Here is a 23,497-nt window from a genome sequence, read left to right as displayed (position 1 = left end):
TTGCCAATCACCTGTCCAGCTCTTGGCTCCATCCCTCCCCCTCCTGTCTTCTCCTATCATTTTGGATCTCCCCCTCCCCCTCCCACTTTCAAATCTCTTACTAGCTCTTCCTTCAGTTAGTCCTGACGAAGGGTCTCGGCCTGAAACGTCGACTGTACCTCTTCCTAGAGATGCTGCCTGGCCTGCTGCGTTCACCAGTAACTTTGATGTGTGTTGCTTGAATTTCCAGCATCTGCAGAATTCCTGTTGTTTACCGGAGGATAAAGGAGGGATTTGGGAACAACGGTGAGATCGGAGGACGAGGGTGAGATCAACTCGACTTGCCCTGTAGCGTTACATTTTGCAACACCCGCCATGTTTTGACTAGGTTCTCATCCTGAACCTGCTGCCATTCCTCTGACAGAATTGTTTACAGCGTACCACTCCGATCACCCTGACCTACTGACTACTCCTAACGTTTCTGCTTTTCGTTTTCCAGCACCTGCAGTTTCGCTGCTCGGAAGGCCACCGGGTGTAAAAATAACGGCGCTGTGATAGAGAGCGAACCGCAGCAATATAACGGGGTTGTCGTTTTCTCAACACCCTTCCCCTCGCATCCCCAAACACTTTCTGGATTAACTAAAGATAAACTGCTGATAAGCAAAGTTAAACTTTTCAGCGAAACTTGTGCGTATGAAGTTAGAATGGGCTACTAACCATGCCAGTAACACCAGGACAATAAGGATAAGGATCCAGGTCTGGTCAGACAGTGCCGCGCGGATAGAGTTCAGACTCTCCAGAACAAAGACGGCCATTCCGAAACCTGTCAGCGTTCAACTACGGAGCTCGGTATATTAAAATGGCCCGTCGACGGAAACTTTAAACAAGAAGTCCACAGAGTCCCCTAATGTATTACATAACCCCATGCACGGGAGCGTGCCGCAATTCCGGAAGTAGAGTCTATGTTTGCTTTCGAGGATGGTGTTTAAAGTCCTTTGTTTGTACATATACTGTACTTTTAACTCATTCCCCGACAGTTTGCAAACAAACAAAGTACTTAAAACTTGTAGTTACACTGCTGATAAATATAAGAAAGTCAATGTGATCCCACAATAAGAACGCCATAATGATCAGTTAAGGAAATTAAAACAGAAAATGCAGGAAACACTCAGTAGGTCAGGCAGCATCTGTGGAAAGAGAAGCAGAGTTAATGTTTCCAGGGATAAACCCTTGACAGAAGTGGGAAAGAGAGAATTCAAGATAGTTTGAAGTTGCACAGGTGCAGGAGGAGGAAAGGAGGAATGGATAGAATAACACACAAAATGCTGGAGGAAATCAGCTGGACAGGCAGCATCCATTGAAGGAAATAAACAGTCAACATTTCAGGCCGAGCCCTTCATTGGGTCTGGAGAGCAAGGGTACAGAAGTCAGAATAAGAAGGACGAATGGGTGGAGGACAATATGAGGGTCAAAGATACGGAGAGAAGCAGAGCTCACAGATGGGGAGCAGTGAGAGAGGGTCCAGTTGGAGAGGGGAGAAAAACTTCTTCAGGGTAGGCATACCTTGAAGGGACTTCACAGTGGAGCAGCAAGTCAGAGACACAAAAGATCCTGCAGATGCTGGGCATCTTGAACAACTGCCCCCTTCCTTTCTAGCCTTGATGATGGGTCTCAGACCAAAACATTGACTGTTTAGTTCCTTCTATAGATGCTGCCTGACTGGCTGAGTTTCTTGAACACTTTGAGTACATAGTTCAAGATTTCCAACATTTGTAGATTCCCCTGTGTCAATTGATGGATCAAGGTGTTAACTCTGGTAGGGCCAAGCCAGAATTGCAGTAGTGATAAGATGTTGACTAAGCCCTCTGGTTGATACTAATAGAGAAAACAAAACCACTTTAAGTCAATGTGGCTGGAGGTGCTATTCCTCATATACTGGGCTTCATCGAAATCATACAGTATATGAAGCCACAGGCGAAAACATCAAAATGTCAAAGGGCTGGAGAATTGAATTGATGGGTAACTGGAAACTCAGGTAACTTCTGTAAACTGAATCACAGACAAGAGAAAATCTGCTGGAAATCAAAGCAACACACGCAGATTGCTGGAGGGAACTCAGCAGGCCAGGCAGCATCTATGGAAAAGAGTACAGTTGACATTTCAGGCTGAAACCCTTCGGCAGGACTGGAGGAAAAAAAGATGAGTAGAGTTAAAAGGTGGGGAGGGAGAAGCACAAGGTGGTAGGTGAAACCAGAAGGGAGAGGTGTGAATTACACTGGAAGTTTGAGAAATTGATGTTCATGCCATCAGGTTAGAAGGTATCCAGACAGAATATAAGATGTTCCCCCAAAATGCCTCATTGTGACAGGAGAGGAGGCCGTGGATATTGGAACGGAATGTGAAGTGAAATTCAAATGGGTGGCCACTGGGAGATCCCGCTTTTTCTGGTGAATTGTGCATCGATGTTCGACGAAACGGTCTCCCGATCTATGTGAAGTCTCACTGATATACAGGAGGCCATACCGGGAGCTCCAGACACAGTAAATGACCTCAGCAGACTCACAGGTGAAGTGTTGCTTCAACTAGAAGGACTGTTTGGAGGTCTTGAATAGTCGTGAGGGAGGAGGTGTAGGGGCAGGTGTAGCACTTGTTCCGCTTGCAAGAATAAGTGCTATGAGGGAAATCAGTGAGGAGGGATGAATGGATCAGGGTGTAGCATAAGGAGCGATCCCTGCAGAAAGCAGAAAGTTAGGGGGAGTGTCATGGTCTGGTCTGTAAAGTCCACATTCCGGTTCAAGATCCGGTCCATCGTTCCTTATTCGAGGTTTTCCAGTTTTCCCTTGTCCTGTTGTGTGCCTTAATTGAGGCACATGATTCCCATTTTGGGCTGGCTACATAAACAGTTCCTGGGTTCAGCTTCAGTTGCTGGACCGTTCCCTCTCCATCCCCTTCCTTCGGAAGCCTCGCCTGCTACCTTCGCCCGAAGCCTCACCTGTTACCTTCACCTGAAGCCTTGCCTGCTACCTCGCTTGTGTCCACGCCTCCACTAAGTAGGTCTGGCCGTTTGCCGCTACCTTGTGTTGGGAACTGTCTCTTTGTGCCCTCGCCTCTGCTGGGTAGGCCTTGCTGTCTGCCGCTACCCTGAGTTGAGATCTGTCTGTCAGTGTTCTGTGTATGAGTCCCGGCCCTATGTCCTGCTCTCTAGGAGGGGTCCTAACTCTGTGTAGAGCCCCGGCCCCAAGTCCTGTTCCCAAGGAGGGGACCCGGCTTTGTGTTCCATGTTCCTGTTCTCCCTCGACCAAGGCTCTGCGTTCCTGTTCTCCTTCGACCTAGTGTTCTCGTCCTGTCCACGTGCCTCACCCAGCCCAGGAGTACCTCGCCCAGCCCGGTGCTGGGGTTCCCTCGTCCTGTCCAAGGGTCTCATGTCCAGTCCTGTTGCCACTCCTTGTCCTGTAGCCATGTCCTGTCCGAGCCTAGATCCGCAGTCCGAGCCCAAGTCAAGACCCAGGTTCCGGGTCCCTGTCCAGTCTCTGGCTTGGAGTCCTTGTCTAGGTTCCAAGTTCCTAGTTCCTCATCCAGGTCCCACTTCCCTAGTCTGTCCTAGCCCAGGAACTGTATCCTAGCCTCGTCCAGGGCCTGTGTCTTGTCCAGTCTTGTTTCTTCCCCACTTCTCTTGCTTGCTTGGCTCACCTAGTCCTGTTCCTAGTACTTCAGTGTCTGTGTCTTGCATTTGGGTCCACTCCCAGCGCCACCCTTATGACAGAACAGTCCAGTCAAATATGGACCCAGCGACACATACACTGTCATTTTACTCTTGCCATCCTGGATTCTCTCTGGTTGAATCCCCCCCCCCACCCACCCGTATCGTCCTTCAGTCACCAGGAGGCTCCCATAGTGTGGGGGAGGGGCAGTTTACTGTCATGGTCCGGTCCGTGAAGTCCGCATTCCGGTTCATGGTTCGATCTATCGCTCTTTATTCCAGGTTTTCCAGTTTTCCCTTGTCCTGTTGTGTGCCTTAATTGAGGCACATGATTCCCATTTTGGGCTGGCTACATAAACAGCTCCTGGGTTCAGCTTCAGTTCCTGGACTGTTCCCTCCCCCTCCCCTTCCTTCTGAAGCCTCGCCTGCTACCTTCACCTCTGCTAGGTAGACCGCTACTTTGTGTTAGGAACTGTCTCTGAGTCCATGCCTCTGCTGGGTAGGTCTTGGGCATTTGCCGCTACCTTGAGTAGAGATCGGTCTCTCAGTGTTCTGTGTATGAGTCCTGGCCCTACGTCCTGCTCCCTAGGAAGGGTCCTGATTCTGTGTAGGGCCCCGGCCCCAAGTCCTGTTCCCAAGGAGGGGTCCTGGCTGTGTGTTCCATGTTCCCATTCTCCGTCGACCTGTCATGGTTCGGTCCATGAAGTCTGTATTCTGGTTCACAGTCCAGTCCGTGGACCCTTGCTCCAGGTTTTCCTGTCTACCCTGTTTCTGTTCTTGTTGAGCTAATTGAGGCAGCTGATGCTCGTTGGGGCTGGCTGCATAAATACCTTCAGAGACCCAGGTGTGGCTGCTAGATTGTTTTTGTCCTTACTCCTTGTATCCCTTGCTCTGCCTTCTGTTTCCTCGCCTGAAGCCCTGCCTTGTCTTGCAGGTAACTCTCACCTCACCTGAAGTTCTCGTCTCGCCTTGCTTTGCCAGAAGCCTTGCCCTATCTTGCCGGTAACTCTCGCCTCGTCTTGCCTGCAGTCTTGTCCTGGAACCACCCTGTACCTAGCTCCCTTCCTGTCCCTTGCCTCTGCCCAGGTAAGCCAGGCTGTCTTGCCGTTACCTGGGGTTGGTTCTGTCCCTTCCTGTCCCTTGCCTCTGTCGGGCGATGAACCGCGCCCTGCCCAGGTGAACCGCGCCCTGCCCAGGAGGAGCCTGACAAGCCTCGCCTCAAGTCTCCTGCCTCCAGCCTCCAGCCTCACCTCGCCTCATCTCCTGCCTCCAGCCTCGCCTCGCCTCAAGTCTCATCTCCAGCCTCCTGCCTAGCCTCTAGCCCAGAGACTCCAGCCTCCTGCCTAGCCCCAAGCCCGAAGACTCCAACTTCCTGCCTAGCCCCAAGCCCGAAGACTCCAGTCTCTAGCCTCTAGCCTCTTGCCAAGCCAAGCCAAGTCTCTAGCCTCTAGCCTCAAGCCTGAAGATTCCAGCCTCATCCTGCCTGCCTGCTAAGCCTCATCCTTGCTTAGTTCTGGGGTCTGAGCCAGGGGCAAGACCCAGGTACTGGGTCCTTGTCCAGTCTCTAGCTCGGAGTCCAAGCCCGGGCTCCTAGCTCTCTTGTCCAGTCCTGTTCCAGGTTCCTGGTTTTCCTGTCCATGTCCTTGCCATCGCCCCGTAGCCTAGTCCTGTCCCTAGTACTTCAGTGTCTGTCTTGCACTTGGGTCCGTTCCCAGCCACCGCCCTATGACACGACCAAGGCTCTGCGTTCATGTTCTCCCTAGACCAAGTCAAGGCTTCGTGTTCTCATCCTGCCCATGTGCCTCGCCCAGCCCGGTGCTGGGGTTCCCTCATCCTGTCCAGGAGTCTTGCGTCCAGTCCTATTGCCACTCCTCATCCTGCAGCCACGTCCTGTCCTTGCCTAGATCCAGGGTCTGAGCCTGAGTCAAGACCCTGGTTCCGGGTCCCTGTCCAGTCTCTGGCTCAGAGTCCTTGTCCAGGTTCCAAGTTCCTAGTTTCTCATCCAGGTCCCAGGCCCTGTATCCTAGCCTTGTCCAGGGTCTGTGTCTCGTCCAGCGTCATTTCTTCCCTTGCTTGCTTAACTCACCTTGTCCTGATCCTAGTACTTCAGTGTCTGTGTCTTGCATTTGGGTCCACTCCCAGCACCCCCCTTATGACAGAACAGTCCAGTTAAATATGGACCCAGTGGCACAGACACTGTTGTTTTATCCTTGCCATCCTGGGTTCCCTGGTGTTGAATGCCCCCCCCACCCACCTGTATCGTCCTTAATCCTGAAGAGCCTGTTCCAGGAGGCTTCCATTGAGGGGGGCGGGAGGTGGTACTGTCATGGTCCGGTCCGTGAAGTCCACATTCCAGTTCATAGTCCGGTCCATTGTTCCTTATTCCAGGTTTTCCAGTTTTCCCTTGTCCTGTTGTGTGCCTTAATTGAGGCACATGATTCTCATTTTGGGCTGGCTACATAAACAGCTCCTGAGTTCAGCTTCAGTTGCTGGACTGTTCCCTCCCCTTCCCCTTCCTTCTGAAGCCTTGCCTGCTACCTTCACCTCCGCTAGGCAGGTCCGGCCACTTGCTGCTACCTTGTGTTGGGAACTGTCTCTGTGTCCACACTTCTGCTGGATAGGTCCGGCCGTTTGCCACTACCTTGCATTGGGAACCGTCTCTGTGCCTTCACCTCAGCCGGGAAGGTCCGGCCATTTGCCACTACCTTGAGTGGAAATCTGTTTTTCAGTGTTCTGTGTATGAGTCCCAGCCCTACATCCTGCTCCCTAGGAAGAGTCCTGATTCTGTGTAGAGCCCCAGTCCCAAGTCCTTTTCCCAAGGAGGGGTCCCGGCTCTGTGTTCTATTTTCCCGTCCTCCCTCAACCAAGGCTCTGCGTTCCTGTTCTCCCTCGACCAAGGCTCTGCATTCCTGTTCTCCCTCGACCAAGGTTCTGCATTCCTGTTCTCCCTAGACCAAGTCAAGGCTTCGTGTTCTTGTCCTATCCGTGTGCCTCTCCCAGCCCAGTGCTGGGGTTCCCTCATCCTGTCCAGGAGTCTCACATCCAGTCCTGTTGCCCCTTCTCATCCTGTAGCCATGTCCTGTCCTCCCCTAGTTCCGGGGTCCGAGCCCAACTCAAGACCCAGGTTCCGGGTCCCTGTCCAGTCTCTGGCTAGGAGTCCTTGTCCAGGTTCCAAGTTCCTAGTTCCTCGTCCAGGTCCCGCATCCCCAGTCTGTCCTAGCCCAGGCCCTGTATCCTAGCCTCGTCCAGGGCCTGTGACTTGTCCAGCGTCGTTTCTTCCCCACCTCCCTTGCTTGCTTGGTTCACCTAGTCCTGTTCCTAGTACTTCAGTGTCTGTGTCTTGCATTTGAGTCTGCTCCCAGCGCCCTCCTTATGACAGGGAGGGAAAGATGTGCTTGGTGGTGGGATCCCCCTGGAGATGGTGGATGTTGCGGAGAATTATTTGCTGGACGTGGAGTCTGGTGGGATGGTAGTTGAGGTCAAGAGGATCCCTATCCCTGGTGGTGTGGCGAGGGGATGGGGTGAGAGAAGACCTGCGTGAAATGGAAGAGATGCGGGTGAGGGCAGTGTTGATTGAGGAAGGGAAGCCCCATTCTTTGAAGAACGAGGACATCTCCTTCGTTCTGGAATGAAAAGTCTCAACCTGAGAGCAGGTGCGGTGGAGATGGGGAAATTGAAAAAAGGGGATGGCATTTTTACAAGTAACAGGATGGAAAGAGGTTCTCCTGAAAACATTCACCAATCTATGTTGGTTTCTTCAATTTAAAAGGGAAGCCACACTGTGAGAGCTGAATCCAGTACACTTGACTGGAAGAAATGCAAAGAAATCTCTATTTCAACTGAAGGAATTGTTTCGCTCCCTGGATAGTGGGAAAGGGTATGGTATAAGGGCAGTTGTGACATATCTGGGAAAATACTGAGAAAATTGGGGGGGTGGGAGGTGATCCTGGAGACAGAAGGTCAGACCAAGGAATCACAATGGAAACCGTCCCTTAGCAATACTGAAAGGAGAGGGAATGGTGTAAAGGTGTTTGAAATTGCTGAGAGTGATCCATTGAATGTTAAGCCTTGTGGGCGGATGGTAAGGATCAGGGGATGGCTGTCCTTGTTCAGTCTGGGAGGAGAGGTGCAAGAAATAATGGAGATACAGTCAATTGCTCTGTCAGCTATGCTACTGGAGAAGCCACAGTTAAGAAAGAAGATCCATGTCAGATACATCTGTGTGGAACATCTAATTATCAGAACAGAATCAACAGAAATGGAAGAATCAGAATAATAGAGGGGACAGGATGAGAGGTAATATAAACAAGTTAACTGTCGGAGGCTCTAAGTTTGTAAATGATGTTTGGCATTAATCTTATCTCCTGAAATGGAGACATAGAGTTTCAGAAAAAGAAGGAAAGATTAAGATAAAGACAAATTGAAAGAGAACAGGGTGGGAACTAATAGCTAAAGTAATGGGTCTTTAAGTTCTGATAATGCAGCTGTCAGTGTACAGGAAAGAAACATAGAGGGCTAGAGCCTGAGGAAGAGTGAAACAACACAACAGCACAAAATGCTGAGCCTTGTGCATGGATAGTAAGGACCATGGGACTTCTGTCCTTGTTCAGTCTGGGAGGAGACTGATTGAGAGTAGAGGTGCAGGAAGTAGCTGAGATACAGTCAAGGACATTATCAACTATGCTAAAGGAGAAGAATGTGTGTGTTGCAAAAAAGATTAGACATATCCTAGAGAAAGTGAATGGTCCTGAAGTTTGAGTTTCGGGAACTAGGCAGAAGGCTGAAGAACAGGACCTCAAGGGTGGCGTTCTCAGGATTGCTGCCAGTGCTACGTGACAGTGATGGTAAAAATTGGAGGACATGGCAATTGAATGCGTGGCTGAGGAGTTGGTGCAGGGAGCAGTGTTTTAGATTTTTGGATCATTGGGTTCTCTTCCGGGGAAGATGGGACCTGTACAGATTGGATGGGTTGCACCTGAACTCGAGGGGGAGCAATATCCTTGCAGGTAGCTTTGCTAGCATGGTTCGGGAACGTTTAAACTAATTTGCAAGGAGGATGGGACCCAGAGCGGTAGAGCAGTGAAAGTGCATGGAGTAAAGCCAGATCTAACATATAGAGAGGCTTTGAGGAAAGAGAAGCAGAATAAACGGTGTAAAGACAGTAAGGTAGAAGGGCTGAAATGTGTGTACCTCAATGCAAGAAGCATCAGGAACAAAGGTGATGAACTGAGAGCTTGGATACATACATAGAATTATGATGTAGTGGCCATTACAGAGACTTGGCTGGAACCAGGGCAGGAATGGGTTCTCAATACTCCTGGATTTCACTGCTTTAAAAGGGATGGGGGGGGGGAGGGGAGGAGGGATGGCAGATACACTAGTGAAGTTTAAGAGACTACTAGAAAGGTATATGGAGGAATCTAAGGTGGGGGCTTATATGGGAGGCAAGGTTTGAGGGTCGGCACAACATTGTGGGCCGAAGGGCCTGTACTGTGCTGTACTATTCTATGTTCTATTACTGGTCAGGGATACTATTACAGCTATAGAAAGGGTGGGTAATGTAGCAGGATCCTCTTTTGAGTCAGTACGGGTGGAAGTCAGGAACAGGACGGGAGCAGTTACTCTACTGGGGGTATTCTATAGGCCCCCTGGTAGCAGCAGAGATAGAGAGGGGCAGATTGGGAGGCAGATTTTGGAAAGGTGCAAAAATAACAGGGTTGTTTATCATGGGTGACTTTAACTTCCCTAATATTGATTGGCACCTGATTAGTTCCAAGGGTTTAGATGGGGCAGAGTTTGTTAAGTGTGTCCAGGACGGATTGCTGTCACAGTAAGTGGACAGGCCGACTAGGGGGAATGCCATACCAGATCTAGTACTAGGTAATGAACCAGGTCAGGTCACAGATCTCTCAGTGGGTGAGCATCTGGGGGACAGTGACCACCGCTCCCCAGCCTTTAGCATTATCATGGAAAAGGATAGAATCAGAGAGGACAGGAAAATTTTTATTTGGGGAAGGGCAGATTATGAGGCTATAAGCTAGAACTTGCGGGTGTGAATTGGGATGATGTTTTTGCAGGGAAATGTACTTTGGACATTTGGCCGATGTTTAGAGATCTCTTGCGCGATGTAAGGGATAAATTTGCCCCAGTGAGGAAGATAAAGAATGGTAGGGTGAAGGAACCATGGGTGACAAGTGAGGTGGAAAATCTAGTCAGGTAGAAGAAGGCAGCATACATGAGGTTTAGGAAGCAAGGATCAGATGGGTCTATTAAGGAATATAGGGAAGCAAGAAAGAGGTTAAGAAGGGGCTGAGAAGAGCAAGAAGGGGGCATGAGAAGGCCTTGGCAAGTAGGGTAAAGGAAAACCCCAAGGCATTCTTCAATTATGTGCAGAAAAAAAGGATGACAGGAGTGAAGGTAGGACCGATTAGAGATGAAGGTGGGAAGATGTGCCTGGAGGCTGTGGAAGTGAGCGAGGTCCTCAATGAATACTTCTCTTCGGTATTCACCAATGAGAGGGAACTTGATGATGGTGAGGACAATATGAGTGAGGTTGATGTTCTGGAGCATGTTGATATTAAGGGAGAGGAGGTGTTGGAGTTGTTAAAATACATTAGGACGGATAAGTCCCCGGGGCCTGACGAAATATCCCCCAGGCTGCTCCACGAGGTGAGGAAAGAGATTTGTGAGCCTTTGGCTAGGATCTTTATGTCCTCGTTGTCCACGGGAATGGTACCGGAGGATTGGAGGGAGGCGAATGTTGTCCCCTTGTTCAAAAAAGGTAGTAGGGATAGTCCGGGTAATTATAGACCAGTGAGCCTTACGTCTGTGGTGGGAAAGCTGTTGGAAAGGATTCTTAGAGATAGGATCTCTGGGAATTTAGAGAATCGTGGTCTGATCAGGGACAGTCAGCATGGCTTTGTGAAGGGCAGATCGTGTCTAACAAGCCTGATAGAGTTCTTTGAGGAGGTGACCAGGCACATAGATAAGGGTGGAGCAGTGGATATGATCTATATGGATTTTAGTAAGGCATTTGACAAGGTTCCACATGGTAGGCTTATTCAGAAAGTCAGAAGGCATGGGATCCAGGGAAGTTTGGCCAGGTGGATTCAGAATTGGCTTGCCTGCAGAATGCAGAGGGTCATGGTGGAGGGAGTACATTCAGATTGGAGGATTGTGACTAGTGGTGTCCCACAAGGATCTGTTCTGGGACGTCTACTTTTCATGATATTTATTAACAACCTGGATGTGGGGGGTAGCAAGGTGGGTTGGCAAGTTTGCAAACGACACAAAGTTTGGTGGTGTTGTCGATAGTGTAGAGGATTGTCAAAGATTGCAGAGAGACATTGATAGGATGCAGAAGTGGGCTGAGAAGTGCCAGATGGAGTTCAACCCGGAGAAGTGTGAGGTGGTACACTTTGGAAGGACAAACTCCAAGGCAGAGTACAAAGTAAATGGCAGGATACTTGGTAGTGTGGAGGAGCAGAGGGATCTCAGGGTACATGTCCACAGATCCCTGAAAGTTGCCTCATAGGTGGATAGGGTAGTTAAGAAAGCTTATGGGGTGTTAGCTTTCATAAATCGAGGGATATAGTTTAAGAGTCACGATGTAATGATGCAGCTCTAAAACTCTGGTTCGGCCACACTTGGAGTACTGTGTCCAGTTCTGGTTGCCTCACTATAGGAAGGATGTGGGAGCATTGGAAAGGGTACAGAGGAGATTTACCAGGATGCTGCGTGACTTAGAGAGTATGCATTATGATCAGAGATTAAGGGAGCTAGGGCTTTACTCTTTGGAGGGAAGGAGGATGAGAGGAGACATGATCGAGGTGTACAAGATAATAAGAGAAATAGATAGAGTGGACGACCAGCGCCTCTTCCCCAGGGCACCACTGCTCAGTACAAGAGGACATGGCTTTAAGGTAAGGGGTGGGAAGTTCAAGGGGGATATTAGAGAAAGGGTTTTTACTCAGAAAATGGTTGGTGCATGGAATGCACTGCCTGAGTCAGTGGTGGAGGCAGATACACTAGTGAAGTTTAAGAGACTACTAGACAGGTATATGGAGGAATTTAAGGTGGGGGCTTATATGGGAGGCAGGGTTTGAGGGTCGGCACCACATTGTGGGCCAAAGGGCCTGTATTGTGCTGTACTATTCTATGTTCTATGAATGGAAGGAGATGTTGTTCAGTATTAGAATGAAGTAAATGAGTTCTTTGGTGGAGGAGAACTATGTGGACCTCTTTTCAAAGACAGGTAGGTGATAGAAACAGCTGTGTAACAAAAATCAGATGAAACCAGGGGAAAAGGGACGTGGAGTGCTTAGTATCAACTCCAAAAGTGTGACTGTGGTTTACTATGACATCCTTGCTAAATACAGAGTTGCATGTTTGGCTGCTCCATGAGCTGTAACAATTGCCGGCAGAGGTCTGTCAAACTCGTTTACAGAGACCCACAAACATACTGTACGTAACAGTATTGTTCTCATGAGTTTTCAAGTCAACAAGTCTGTTCAATTCCTCATCCACAAGGTTATATCAGGAGTCCAGATACAACATCCACAAAAATAGGTGGAAGTATTCAAGCTAGATTTCTAACACATCTTTTCTACATTTAGCAAGACCTTTAGCATTAGATTTTAGAAAATTCTGGCCTTTGACAAAGTCCCAAATGGGAAGTTGGTCAAGAAGGTGCAGTCGCTCAACATTCAAGAATAAATTAGAACTCTCTGGCTTTGTGGGAGAAGCCAAAGAGTTTTAGCAGATGGTTGCTTTTCTGACAGTGGTGTGCCGCAAGGATCCCTGCTGGGTCCATTGTTGTTTGCCATCTATATCAACAATCTGGATGACATGTGGTAAACTGGATCAGCAAATTTACAAATTACACCAAGATTAGGGATGTAGTGAACAGCAAGGAAGATTATCAAAGCTTGCAACAAGATTAGGACCAGCTGGAGAAAGGGTCTGAAAAATGCCAGATGGAATTTAATGCAGACAAATGTGAGGTGTTGCACTTTGCAAGGATAAACCAGGGTAGGACTTACATGGTGAGCAGTGGGGCACTGAGGAATGCAGTAGCTCAGAGATCTGGGAATACAGATCCAGAATTTCTTGAATGTGGTGTTTCCTGTAGAAAGAGTTGCAAAGAAAGCTTTTGGCGCATTTGCCTTCATGAATCAAAGTATTGAGAACAGGAATTGGAATGCTATGTTGAAGTTGTATAAGGTGTTGATGAGACCATATTTGGAGAACTGTGTGTGTGCAGTTTTGTCCAGCTATCTGTGGGAACTATGTAAATAAGATTGAAGGGGTATAGGAAAAAGTTTACAAGGATGTTGCCAGGACTTAAGAGCCTGAGTTATTGGGAAATGTTGAAGAGGTTAGGACTTCATTTCCTAGAGTGGAGGAGAATGAGGGAAGATTTGGTAAAGATACAAAAAATTATGAGGGGCATAAACGGGGTGAATGCAAGCAAGCTTCTTCCAGTGAGATTGGGTGAGACCATAGCTAGAGGTCATGGGTTAAGGGTGAAAGGTGAAACATTAAAGGGGAACCTGTGGAGGAACTTCTTCAATCAGAGGGTACTGAGTGTTTGGAAGGAACTGCAAGCACAAGAATTGAATACGGGTTTGATTTCAACATTTAAGAGAAATTTGAATAGTTCATAGATGGGAGGAGTATGGAGAACTATGGTCCAGTTGCAGAAGGATGGGAATAGGCAGATTAATAGTTTGGCATGGCCTATGGCCTGTGCTGTAGTACTCTATGACTCTGTTTAATTGGTAATTGCTTTATTATTGTTCCATGTACCAATGTTACAGTTACAGATCCCACAACTCACCTGGGTCATAGGGGCTCTGTACAGATGAGCACTGCACCAGTTGCCTCCATCTCTCACAGTCGTGGGCGAGTGCCTGGGTGGTAGCAAAACTCTCTCCTGTCCACTCTGCAAGGTCGTCTGCCCATTTCTTCCTCTGCCTGCCTCTTTTTCTTTTCCCCTGCACTGTTCCCTGAAGAATGGTCTTTGAGAATCCACATGCTCTTGTTATGTGGCTGTACCATCTCGGTTTCCACTTCTTGCTTTGCTGACCTTCAGATATCTATTCATGAGACTTCTTCCAGCTATACACTTTCTGTCAGGCAATGTAGTTAGATTGATAAGTAGTCCCTTAGCAACACTAAATTTGACATATATTTATTAATAATTTAGTAATCTATTTATATTAAGCTGTTAGAATATTGAATGGTATATAATAAATCATTGTGGTCTCATTTCCATTAAAACTGCTTAAAATGTCAGAGTGGCTTTTAGTTCATATAATCATAGCACAGAAGTTTATGGCACACAAAGAGGCTACTTGGCCAATTATATCCCGCTCTCAGTCCACGGCCTTTGTTTTTTTTTCCAAATACCTTTTAAATTTGTCTCCTGCACTACTTCAAGCCTTGAATTGCAGACAACTACCAGTCTTTCTGTGAAAACCTTGTTCCTCAACTCTTTTTTTTTTGAAGTTATTTATTGATATACAGCGTGGTATAGGTCTTTGCGGCCCCTCGAGCCACACTGCCCAGCAATCCCCCAATTTAATCCTAGCCTAATCCTGGGACAATTTACAATGACAAGTTAACAGGTACACCTTTGGTCTGTGAGAGGAAATCAGGGCACCCGGAGGCAATCTATGTGGTCACAGGGAGAATGTACGGACTCCTTACAGGCAGTGGTGGGAATTGAACCCAGCTCACTGATACCATAAAGCCTCGGGCTAACCATTATATTACCATGCCACCCCTAATCATTTTACTGATTAACTTTAATATAGATTTTCTCATTATCATCCTCTCTGTCAAGGGAAATTAATATTTTGTTCATCCTAACTAGGATTGTCATAATATTGTATTCTCCAATTAAATCTCATTTTAGTCTCCATTATTCTAAAGAAAATCAATCTTTCAATGGTACATTTTATGTCAGAGAAATGTTTACAATATACAGCCTGAAATTCTTTTTCTTCGCAACCATCCATGAAAACAGAGGAGTGCCCCAAAGGATGAATGACAGTTAAACGCTAGAACCCCAAAGTTCCCCCCAGCTCCCCCCACCCACACGTAAGCAGCAGCAAAGCAATGACCCCCCTCCCCACTAGCAAAAACTATTGACACCCCCCACCAAGCACTCAAGCATGCAGCAAAGCATGAATAAAGACACAGAATTGCAGTATCCCAAAGACTACTCGTTCACCCAGTAATTCGACACACCACAGGCTCTCTCCTTAATAAGGGAAAAAGAGGTGTCTCTGTTTCACAATGAAAAGAGAGACATAACAAAACAACTCACCAATTTACAATGTTAAAGGTCTGTTGCATTGCTTTTTCCGAGCTCTGTGCTCAAAGAACATGAGTCTCTGGGCACACAGCCAGCAGCCAGCTTACTACTTTCGATCTTCCATCTCCCATGACACACCGATTTCCTGCAGAGGCACCAACCTCGAGCCTGCCCGCTTCCAGAGCCACAAAATCCCGAAACTCTGAAGACGAGCTAATCTTCCAGGCTGTGCCCTTGGTATATCGAACGACAGCCAGTCGTGAGACCCCGAGAGCGGGTCTCATTCCCGAACTGAAGTCAGCGTGTAACTCCAGGTTAGGGTTTTCAAAGGAACCCTGAAAGGGAAGAATAGAGATATTAAAAATAGAAATAGAACTGTTTCTGAAGATGCAAGCAAAGGAGGTGTCATTAAGTGCCATTGTCTCTCAAGCTCCTCCTAGTTTACTCGTTGAATCCAGTAACTGTGAGCTACTACATATTTCTCTGAATTGAATTGGACTTACCACTCTTTCTGCTTACTCAGCCAGTGACTGATAACTTGCAATCCAAAAGCACAGGAGAATAGGAGGAAGAGTAGTTTACCTGGCCCTCCAAACCCAATATGATCATGGATTACCTACTCTAGGTTTCAACTCCTCCACTGTACCATTTGCACATAACTCTCAGATCCCCCATCTTTCAGAACCTTATCTGCCTCCTCTTTAAATGCCTTCAGTGACATAGATTCTCACAACCCTCTGAAGAGAATTCAAGAGATTCACTGTACTCTGTGAGAAGAAATTCCAATGCACCTTAGTTTTAAACATCCCCTCATTTGAGATTCTATAGCTAGTGGAAACCTTCAACATCTATTTGTGCCCCCTTAGGGTCTTAAATATTTCAACAAAATCACCCTTCACTCTTTGAAATTCCAAAGAACATACGGAGATCTAATGCTTTAAAACTGTTCATGATTTGACAGACCTGTCATCCCAGGAATTAGAATTTTCTTCCTTACTCTCAACCACGGTGGTAAGTTTAGATCAGACATAAAATCACTAAATCATGCCTCATAGATTTACTTTCAAACCATTAATATACGACACAAAAACGATGGAATCCTTTGCATTCTGCTGGCTGGCCAGTAAAACTCCCATTATTCTGTCTTCTCCATCAAGTAATGTTAGTGTAACTTACTACTTTACCTTGGATCCCATGAGCCTTAACGTTCCTGATCAATTCATCATGCAGAAACTTGTCACATAACTTGTCAAAATCCACATAGTGTTTTGCTTTTACTAACTTTCCTCCTTGCCGCCTTCAAACAGTTGAAGCGGATTGGTCAGATATGACTTGGCCTGAACAAATCCAGATTGGATGCTTTCGAAGGCAGACACCAGTCTGAACTGCTGAATGAGGAAACACCCACCAGTCCTCATCAAGGGATCAGAAGTGGAAAGAGTGAACAATTTCAAGTTCCTGGGTGTCAATAGCTCTGAGGACCTAACTTGGACCCAAAACATTGATGCAGCTAGAAAGACGACAGCAGCTATATTTCATTAGAAGTTTGAAGAGATTTGGTATATCACCAAGACACAGATTTCTACAGACATACTGTGAAGAGCATTCTAACTGGCTACATCATTGTCCGGTGGTTATTGCAGAGGATTGATGTAAGCTGCAGAGAGTTGTAAACTCAGTCAGCTCCATCGTGGGCACTAGCCTCCACAGTATTCAGGACCTCTATTTTTGCATTACTTATTGCATTAAACTATTGAATATATGTATATTTACTGAAATACAGTTTTTCCTTATTATCATGTATTGCACTGTACTGCTGCCACAAAGACAACAAATTTCACAACATATGCTGGTGATATTAATCCTGATTCTGGTTCTGATTCCAGCCTTCAAGATTTTCCAGTAATTTTCCTGTCATCATCATTAGACTAGCTATCCTGTAATTACTCAATCTATCAGTGTGTCCAGAGTAACACACATTTATAAATTTTCAGCTTTTTGGCACAGTGGATGTTAGTTGAAGAAGATCTGGCAAGGCTATACTCTTTCCAACCTTATCCTTTAAATTACTTAGATACATCTTATCAATATCTGGCATGGAAAAATACCAGATCCCATAACATCCCATAATATCTATTTCTGGGTTTATCAATTTTAATCTTCCTCCTTAATATTAATGCCTGCTTTATCCCCTTTTGTAAATACAGGCATTGTAATCTTACATGTGCTTTCTGCCTCCACAACGAGACAGTACCTATTCCTTCCTAATTACATTCACAAAGATTTAAATTTGGGTATTTCCTCATAATTTTACTATTTGGTTAGTTTGATCTGCAGTTTTATTGCACTCTTGTTCCCCCAACATGGAACATCTGATGATTAAGTGCCAACTATTCTACTTACCAAAAGAGTTCTCCTCCATAATCTTGACTGCAGTTTACATACCTCCAAAGGCCGACACTAAACAAGTGCTTGATATATTGCATGCCTATCTGAATGGTGTCAAGTTAGGAAAAGGGGAAGTACAACAAGATCTTGGTGTCCTTGTTCATCAGTCACTGAAAGTAAGCATGCAGGTAAAGCAGGCAGTGAAGAAAGCTAATGGCATGTTGGCCTTCATTACAAGGGGAGTTGAGTATAGGAGCAAAGAGGTCCTTCTGCAGCTGTACAGGGCCCTGGTGAGACCACACCGGGAGTACTGTGTACAGTTTTGGTCTCCAAATTTGAGGAAGGACATTCTTGCTATTGAGGGAGTGCAGCGGAGGTTCACCAGGTTAATTCCCGGGATGGCAGAACTGTCATATATTGAAAGATTGGAGCGACTGGGCTTGTATACACTGGAATTTAGAAGGATGAGAGGGGATCTGATTGAAACATGAAAGATTATTAAGGGATTGGACACGCTAGAGGCAGGAAACATGTTCCCGATGTTGGGGGAGTCCAGAACCAGAGGCCACAATTTGAGAATAAGGGGTAGGCCATTTAGAACAGAGTTGAGGAAAAAACTTTTTCACCCAGAGAGCTGTGGATCTGTGGAATGCTCTGCCTCAGAAGGCAGTGGAGGCCAATTCTTTGGATGTTTTCAAGAAAGAGTTAGATAAAGCTCTTAATGATAGCGGAGTCAAGGGATATGGGGAGAAGGCAGGAATGGGGTACTGATTGTGGATGATCAGTCGTGATCACAGTGAATGGCGGTGCTGGCTCGAAAGGCTGAATGGCCTACTCCTGCACCTATTGTCTATTGTCTATGCCACAATTAGCAAGTAAGAAACGGCCTACCCTAATGCTTTTCAAATCATTGTTGCGGACTTCGATCAGGCTTGTTCAAAGGAAAATCTGCCCAATTATCATAAACGTGTCACCTGCATCACTAGGGGTCCCAAGACATTCGTCCATAATTACACTATGATTAGGAATGCCTATTGCTCCATACTTAGACTGCATTTCATGGAAGATTTAGAACCTTTAATATTATTGCCATAGCTATTTTTTAAACTTAGAAACTTTCCTAAATGTTTCTTTGTCGAAATAGTAAAATTATCACTGCATGGACCATTACGTTGAATTTTACCAATCGGGTAAAAGTGATCACATTTAATATCAAAGTAGAACTTAAATAAATGTAATATCAAATAGCCTCAATATAACTAAAATTAGTGAGCATTAGGATCATATTTTGCACTAAGTGGATGGTTGTAGTTGTTGGGGGTAGATTAAGGCATAGGACATGACTGCAGAATTCTCTTGTACTATTACTAGCAATATTGCAGGTCCAGCCATCTTCATCAATGACTTCCCCCTCATCACGAGATCAGAAGTGATGAAGTTTAGTAACTATGGCACAATGTTCAGTCTTGTTTGAAGTCTATTTAGAAGACAACCACTATATTCTCCTCATCAATTTTCTCTGCTACCTCGTCAAAAAATCCCTGCTGGTTCTCTTTTATTAACCACATTTCTCCAAATGCTTACTTATCTTTTTTTCTCAGATTATTGACTTTAAGCTTCCCTATATCTGAAGCTGAACTGAATAGCTTGAGGTCACATGTTATGTCATTATACCCCTTGTTGAAAAAGAGAGTAATATTTGCTGTGGTCTAGCCCTTTGTTTTTTTAATCCTGTAAATACAGAGGACTGGAAAATGACAGGCGTCATTTGCAATCTTGATTCTCACTTCCTTCAGCCTACAGTGCATGAGCTCATGGTAGCTTGTTTACTTTAAACAGAACTAGCCTTTTTAATAACTTCCCTTAATAGTTTTCAACTATTCATCTACATTTGTTTTCCCTGAGATTTTGCCAGCATTCTCCTTGTTGCATTAGACTAATAAAGGGCGCATTAATTATTTCAGTTTTGTCCTCTGTCTCAATGCATGGATTACGTTCTTGATCCAAAATTGGACCTACCTCTTATCAGCTAATTCAGAATCAGAATCAGGTTTGTTAGTACTGACATGTGTCATGAAATTTGTTACTTTGTGGCATCAATACAATGTAAAACACAAAATTATTATAAGTTGCAAAAATATATAAATAATGCAAGGGACAAATAGTGTTCATTGGTTTACGGACCATTCAGAAATCTGATGGCAGAGGGAAAGAAGCCATTCTTGAAATGTTGAGTGTGAATCTTAAGGCTCCTCTATCTCCTCCCCAATGGTAGTAATGAGAAGAGGGTACGTTCTGGATAGTGAGGAACTTTAATGATGGGTGTCGCCTTGTTGAGGCACAGTCTGTTGAAGATGTCCTCAATGGTGGGAAGGGTTATATCTATGAGTGCACCGGCCAAGTTTACAACTCTCTGCAGCTTTTTGGATGCAGTGTGTTGAAGGCTTTATACCAGGTTGTAATGAACCCAGTCAGGTTGCTGTCTACCACATAACTGTAGAAATTTGTGAGAGTCTTTGTTGACATGCTAAATCTTCTCAAACTCCTAATGAAGCAGAGTTGCTGGCATGCCCACTTTGTGATTGCGTTAATATGTTGGGCGCAGGATAGATCCTCTGAGCTGGTGATTCACAGGAACTTGAAGATGCTCACTCTTTCCAACACTGCTTCCTCAATGAGAACTCATGTTTGCTCTCCTGACTTCCCCTTCTTGAGGTCTACAATCAATTCTTTGGTCTTGCTAACATTAAGTACAAGGTTGTTGTTGCGACACCACTCATCCCAGCTGATGTGCCTCACTCCTGTATGACTTCTCTTTGCCATGTGAGATTCTGCTAACAACAGAGGTGAATTTATAGGTGATGTCCGAACTGTGCCTATCCACACACTCTTGAATGTTAGCAGAGTAGTGCATTGAGCTAAGCTCATATGGTTGAGGTGCAGTTGCAGAGAGGTACAGAGATCCAGGTCTTGAAGCTTGTTGATTAGTAGTGAGAGATTAATGGTGTTGAATTCCAAGCTGTAATTGATAAATTGCAGCCTGAGGTAAGTTTTTCTGTTGTCTAGGTACTCCACAGCCAAGCGGAAAGCCAATGAGATTGCATCTGATGTAGAACTATTGTGTCAGTAGGCAGGTTGCAGCAGCTCCAGGTCCTTGTTCACCCAGGAGTTAATTCTAGTCAAGACCAACCTCTCAAAGCATCTCATAACACATCCTGATCCCTTCTCAGCCCTACCCCGATTCAGGAGTGGTACTTAATTGTTTCCATGCAAATCTAAAATGTTTGTTGTAGTGAGCGCCATTCGCCAAGTATCATTCCTCTCCTCCTTCTAAGACCCAGCTCCAGCACTGCCCGCATCTGCCTATCACTTTTTGGTGGGCAATAGAATACCTGCACTGGAATCATATCACCCTTCTTGTTTCTTAATTCCATTTACAAGGAATCTATCCTTGTCCTCTCAAAGGTACCAGGAACTCATGTTGACAGCTGCAGAAATTCCTGACAGTTTGATGAACTATGGTATCTACTTTGAGAACTAGGTTACTAGCTTTCTCAGTACTCCACCCTGCCCCTATGCATTCTCCTGTCCCTAGTGCCACCTTACAGACTGAACAACTTCAGGCTTCCTCCCTATCTCCTATTTCTAATGCTCAGTAGTTATAGAGAGGCAAACACCCCTGATGGTTTCTTCTTCTTTTGTGTGTGTGTGTGTGTGTGTGTGTGTGTGTGCGCGCGCGCGTGCGTGTAGTCATGATTTAGGAAACCCTCAGCTCTCAAACACAGTACATTTTGTTGAAGCCACATTCTATTTAGTCCCTTGAGCTAAACTTCTATATCAAAGTCCCTCAGCATATCTTAACTTTAAGATATATTTACCTTTCACTTCTAAAGCAATGAATCAGTTGTGTTTATTCAGCACATTTTAAAACATGAATATTTTCAGATAGGAAAGAAGGAATTTTGTAAAAGGAAGGGAGTGGCACAGACTGAAACATTTAAGATATGGATGGAACAGATTAAATTGCATAAGAAAACGTGAGCTTTATATAGTAATTAAACTTTCAATGATTCATATCAATCACAACAGTTTTGCTTCATATTTTTGACATGGACTTTGCTCTCAGTGTAGAAACACAGAGAAATGATTTGAAGCACCACTGATCAATATAGTTTTAAATACACTTTAAATTAATGGTTTTGTGGCCAGGTTGCGAATGAAGCGAAGATAGGTGAAGGGACATGTAGTGTTGAGGAAGCAGGGTGTCTGCAGAAGGACTTAGTCAGAGAATGGGCAAAAAAAACGGCATATGGAATTTAGTGTAGGGAAGTCTATGGCCATGCATTTCGCAGAAGAAATAAAGGCATAGACCATTTTCTAAACGGGGGGAAAATTCAAAAATCAGAGGTGCAAAGGGACCTGTGAGTCCCTGTGCAGGATTTTTTAAAGTTTAACTTGAAGTAGGAAGGAAGGCAAATGCAATGTACACATTCTTATCAAAGTGACTAGAATATAAGAGCAAGGTTCTAATGATGAGGCTTTAAAAGGCACAGGTCAGACTTGAAGTATTGTGAGCAGTTTTGGGCCCCTTATTTAAGAAAAGATGTGCTGGCATTGGAGAGGGTGCTGAGGAGGCTCACGATAATTATTCCAGGAATTAAAGGGTTAATGTATGAGGTGTGTTTGATGGCTCTTGGCCTGTACTCGCTGGAGTTTAGAAGAATGAGGTGTAATCTCATTGAAACCTATGGAATATTGAAAGGTGTAGATAGATTGGAAGTAGAGAGGATGTTTTCTGTAGTGGGCAAGTCTAGGTCCAGAAAGGCACAGCCTCAGAATAGAGGGACATCCATTTAGAACAGAAGTGAGAAGGAATTTCTTTAGCTAGAGGGTAATGATAATACAATTGTTTCAGTATTAAAAATAAACAGTGATCATGCTGAAGTGTAGCCAAATGCTTAATTGCAATCTATTTGGTTCAGCATCAGGTTGTTACGGGAAGAGAAAAAGTGATAGTGGAGAGACTGAAGGTCCTTAAAAAAAACCTGGAGCTACATGGAAAACAGTGGAGGAAATCAGTGAGTCAGTCAGCATCCATAAAGGGGAATGAAAAGTCAACGTTCCAACCCAACACCCTTCATCAAAACTGGAAGAAAGCTTTTTTAGGGTAGCCTACCTCAAAAAGATTTCGCCATGGAGCAGTTAGTACGAAGACACAAGGGACTGGAGATGCTGAAAATCTGGAACAACACACAAAATAGTGGAGGAATTCAGTGAGTCAGGCAGCAACAACGGAGAGAAATGAACAGAATGTTTTGGGCTAAATCCCTTCATCAGGAACCTTCTCTGGCGAAGAGGTGACCTGTACAAGTAGGACAGGTTGCACCTGAACTGGAGGGGAACCAATATCCTGGGAGGGAGTTTTGCTAATGCTATTGGGGAAGGTTTAAACTAGATTTGCAGGGGGATGGGAACCAAAGTGAAGAGGCAGAGGATGGGGCAGCTGGTGCACAAGTAGTGATAACTTGTAGGGAGTTTGTGAGGAAGGATAGGCAGATGATAAAGCAAAGATGCACTCAGCTAGATGGTTTGAAATGTGTCTGTTTTAATGCAAGCAGTATCATAAGCAAGGCAGATAAACTTAGAGCATGGATCAATATGTGGAACTATGACATTGTGGTCATTACAGAGACTTGGATGACTCAGAAGCAGGAATGGCTCCTGAGTATGCCAGATTTTAGATATTTCAAAAAAGGACAGGGAGGGAGGCAAAAGAGGCGAGGGATGTGGCAATGCTAATCAGGGATAGTATCATGGCTGCAGAAAAGCAAGAAGTCATAGAGGGTTTGTCTAGTAAGTCAGTGTAGATGGAAGTCAGAACCAGGAAGGGGGGAATAACTCTATCGAGTGTTTTTTATAGACACCCCAATAGTAACAGGGATATCGAGGAGCAGATAGGAAGGCAGATTTTGGAATGGCGAAACAATAATAGGTTTGTTGTGATGGGAGATTTTAACTTTCCTAATATTGACTAGCATCTCCTTGGAGCAAAGGCTTTGGATGGGGTGAGTTTGTTAGGTGTGTTCAGGAAGGATTCCTGACGCAATATG

The 23,497-nt window shown here is 45.4% G+C and overlaps 1 protein-coding gene across 1 annotated transcript in view; it reads right to left on the bottom strand.

Moving 5' to 3' along the window:
* The window catches only part of LOC140203021 (cytochrome P450 3A24-like), a 54,686-nt gene extending 53,762 nt beyond the window's left edge, over window positions 1-924 (bottom strand). Inside the window, exon 1 of the mRNA XM_072268708.1 lies at window positions 697-924. Within this exon, the coding sequence (XP_072124809.1) occupies window positions 697-794 (98 nt within the window). The 5' untranslated portion in view covers window positions 795-924. The remainder of the gene's footprint in view (window positions 1-696) is intronic.
* Window positions 925-23,497: the final 22,573 nt, after the last annotated feature.

This window comes from Mobula birostris, chromosome 9, assembly GCF_030028105.1.
Source record: "Mobula birostris isolate sMobBir1 chromosome 9, sMobBir1.hap1, whole genome shotgun sequence".
Classification (NCBI taxonomy): Eukaryota; Metazoa; Chordata; class Chondrichthyes; order Myliobatiformes; family Myliobatidae; genus Mobula; species Mobula birostris.
The sequence above is the reverse complement of the archived record's forward strand: the minus strand, read 5'-3'. Positions and strand labels throughout refer to the sequence as shown.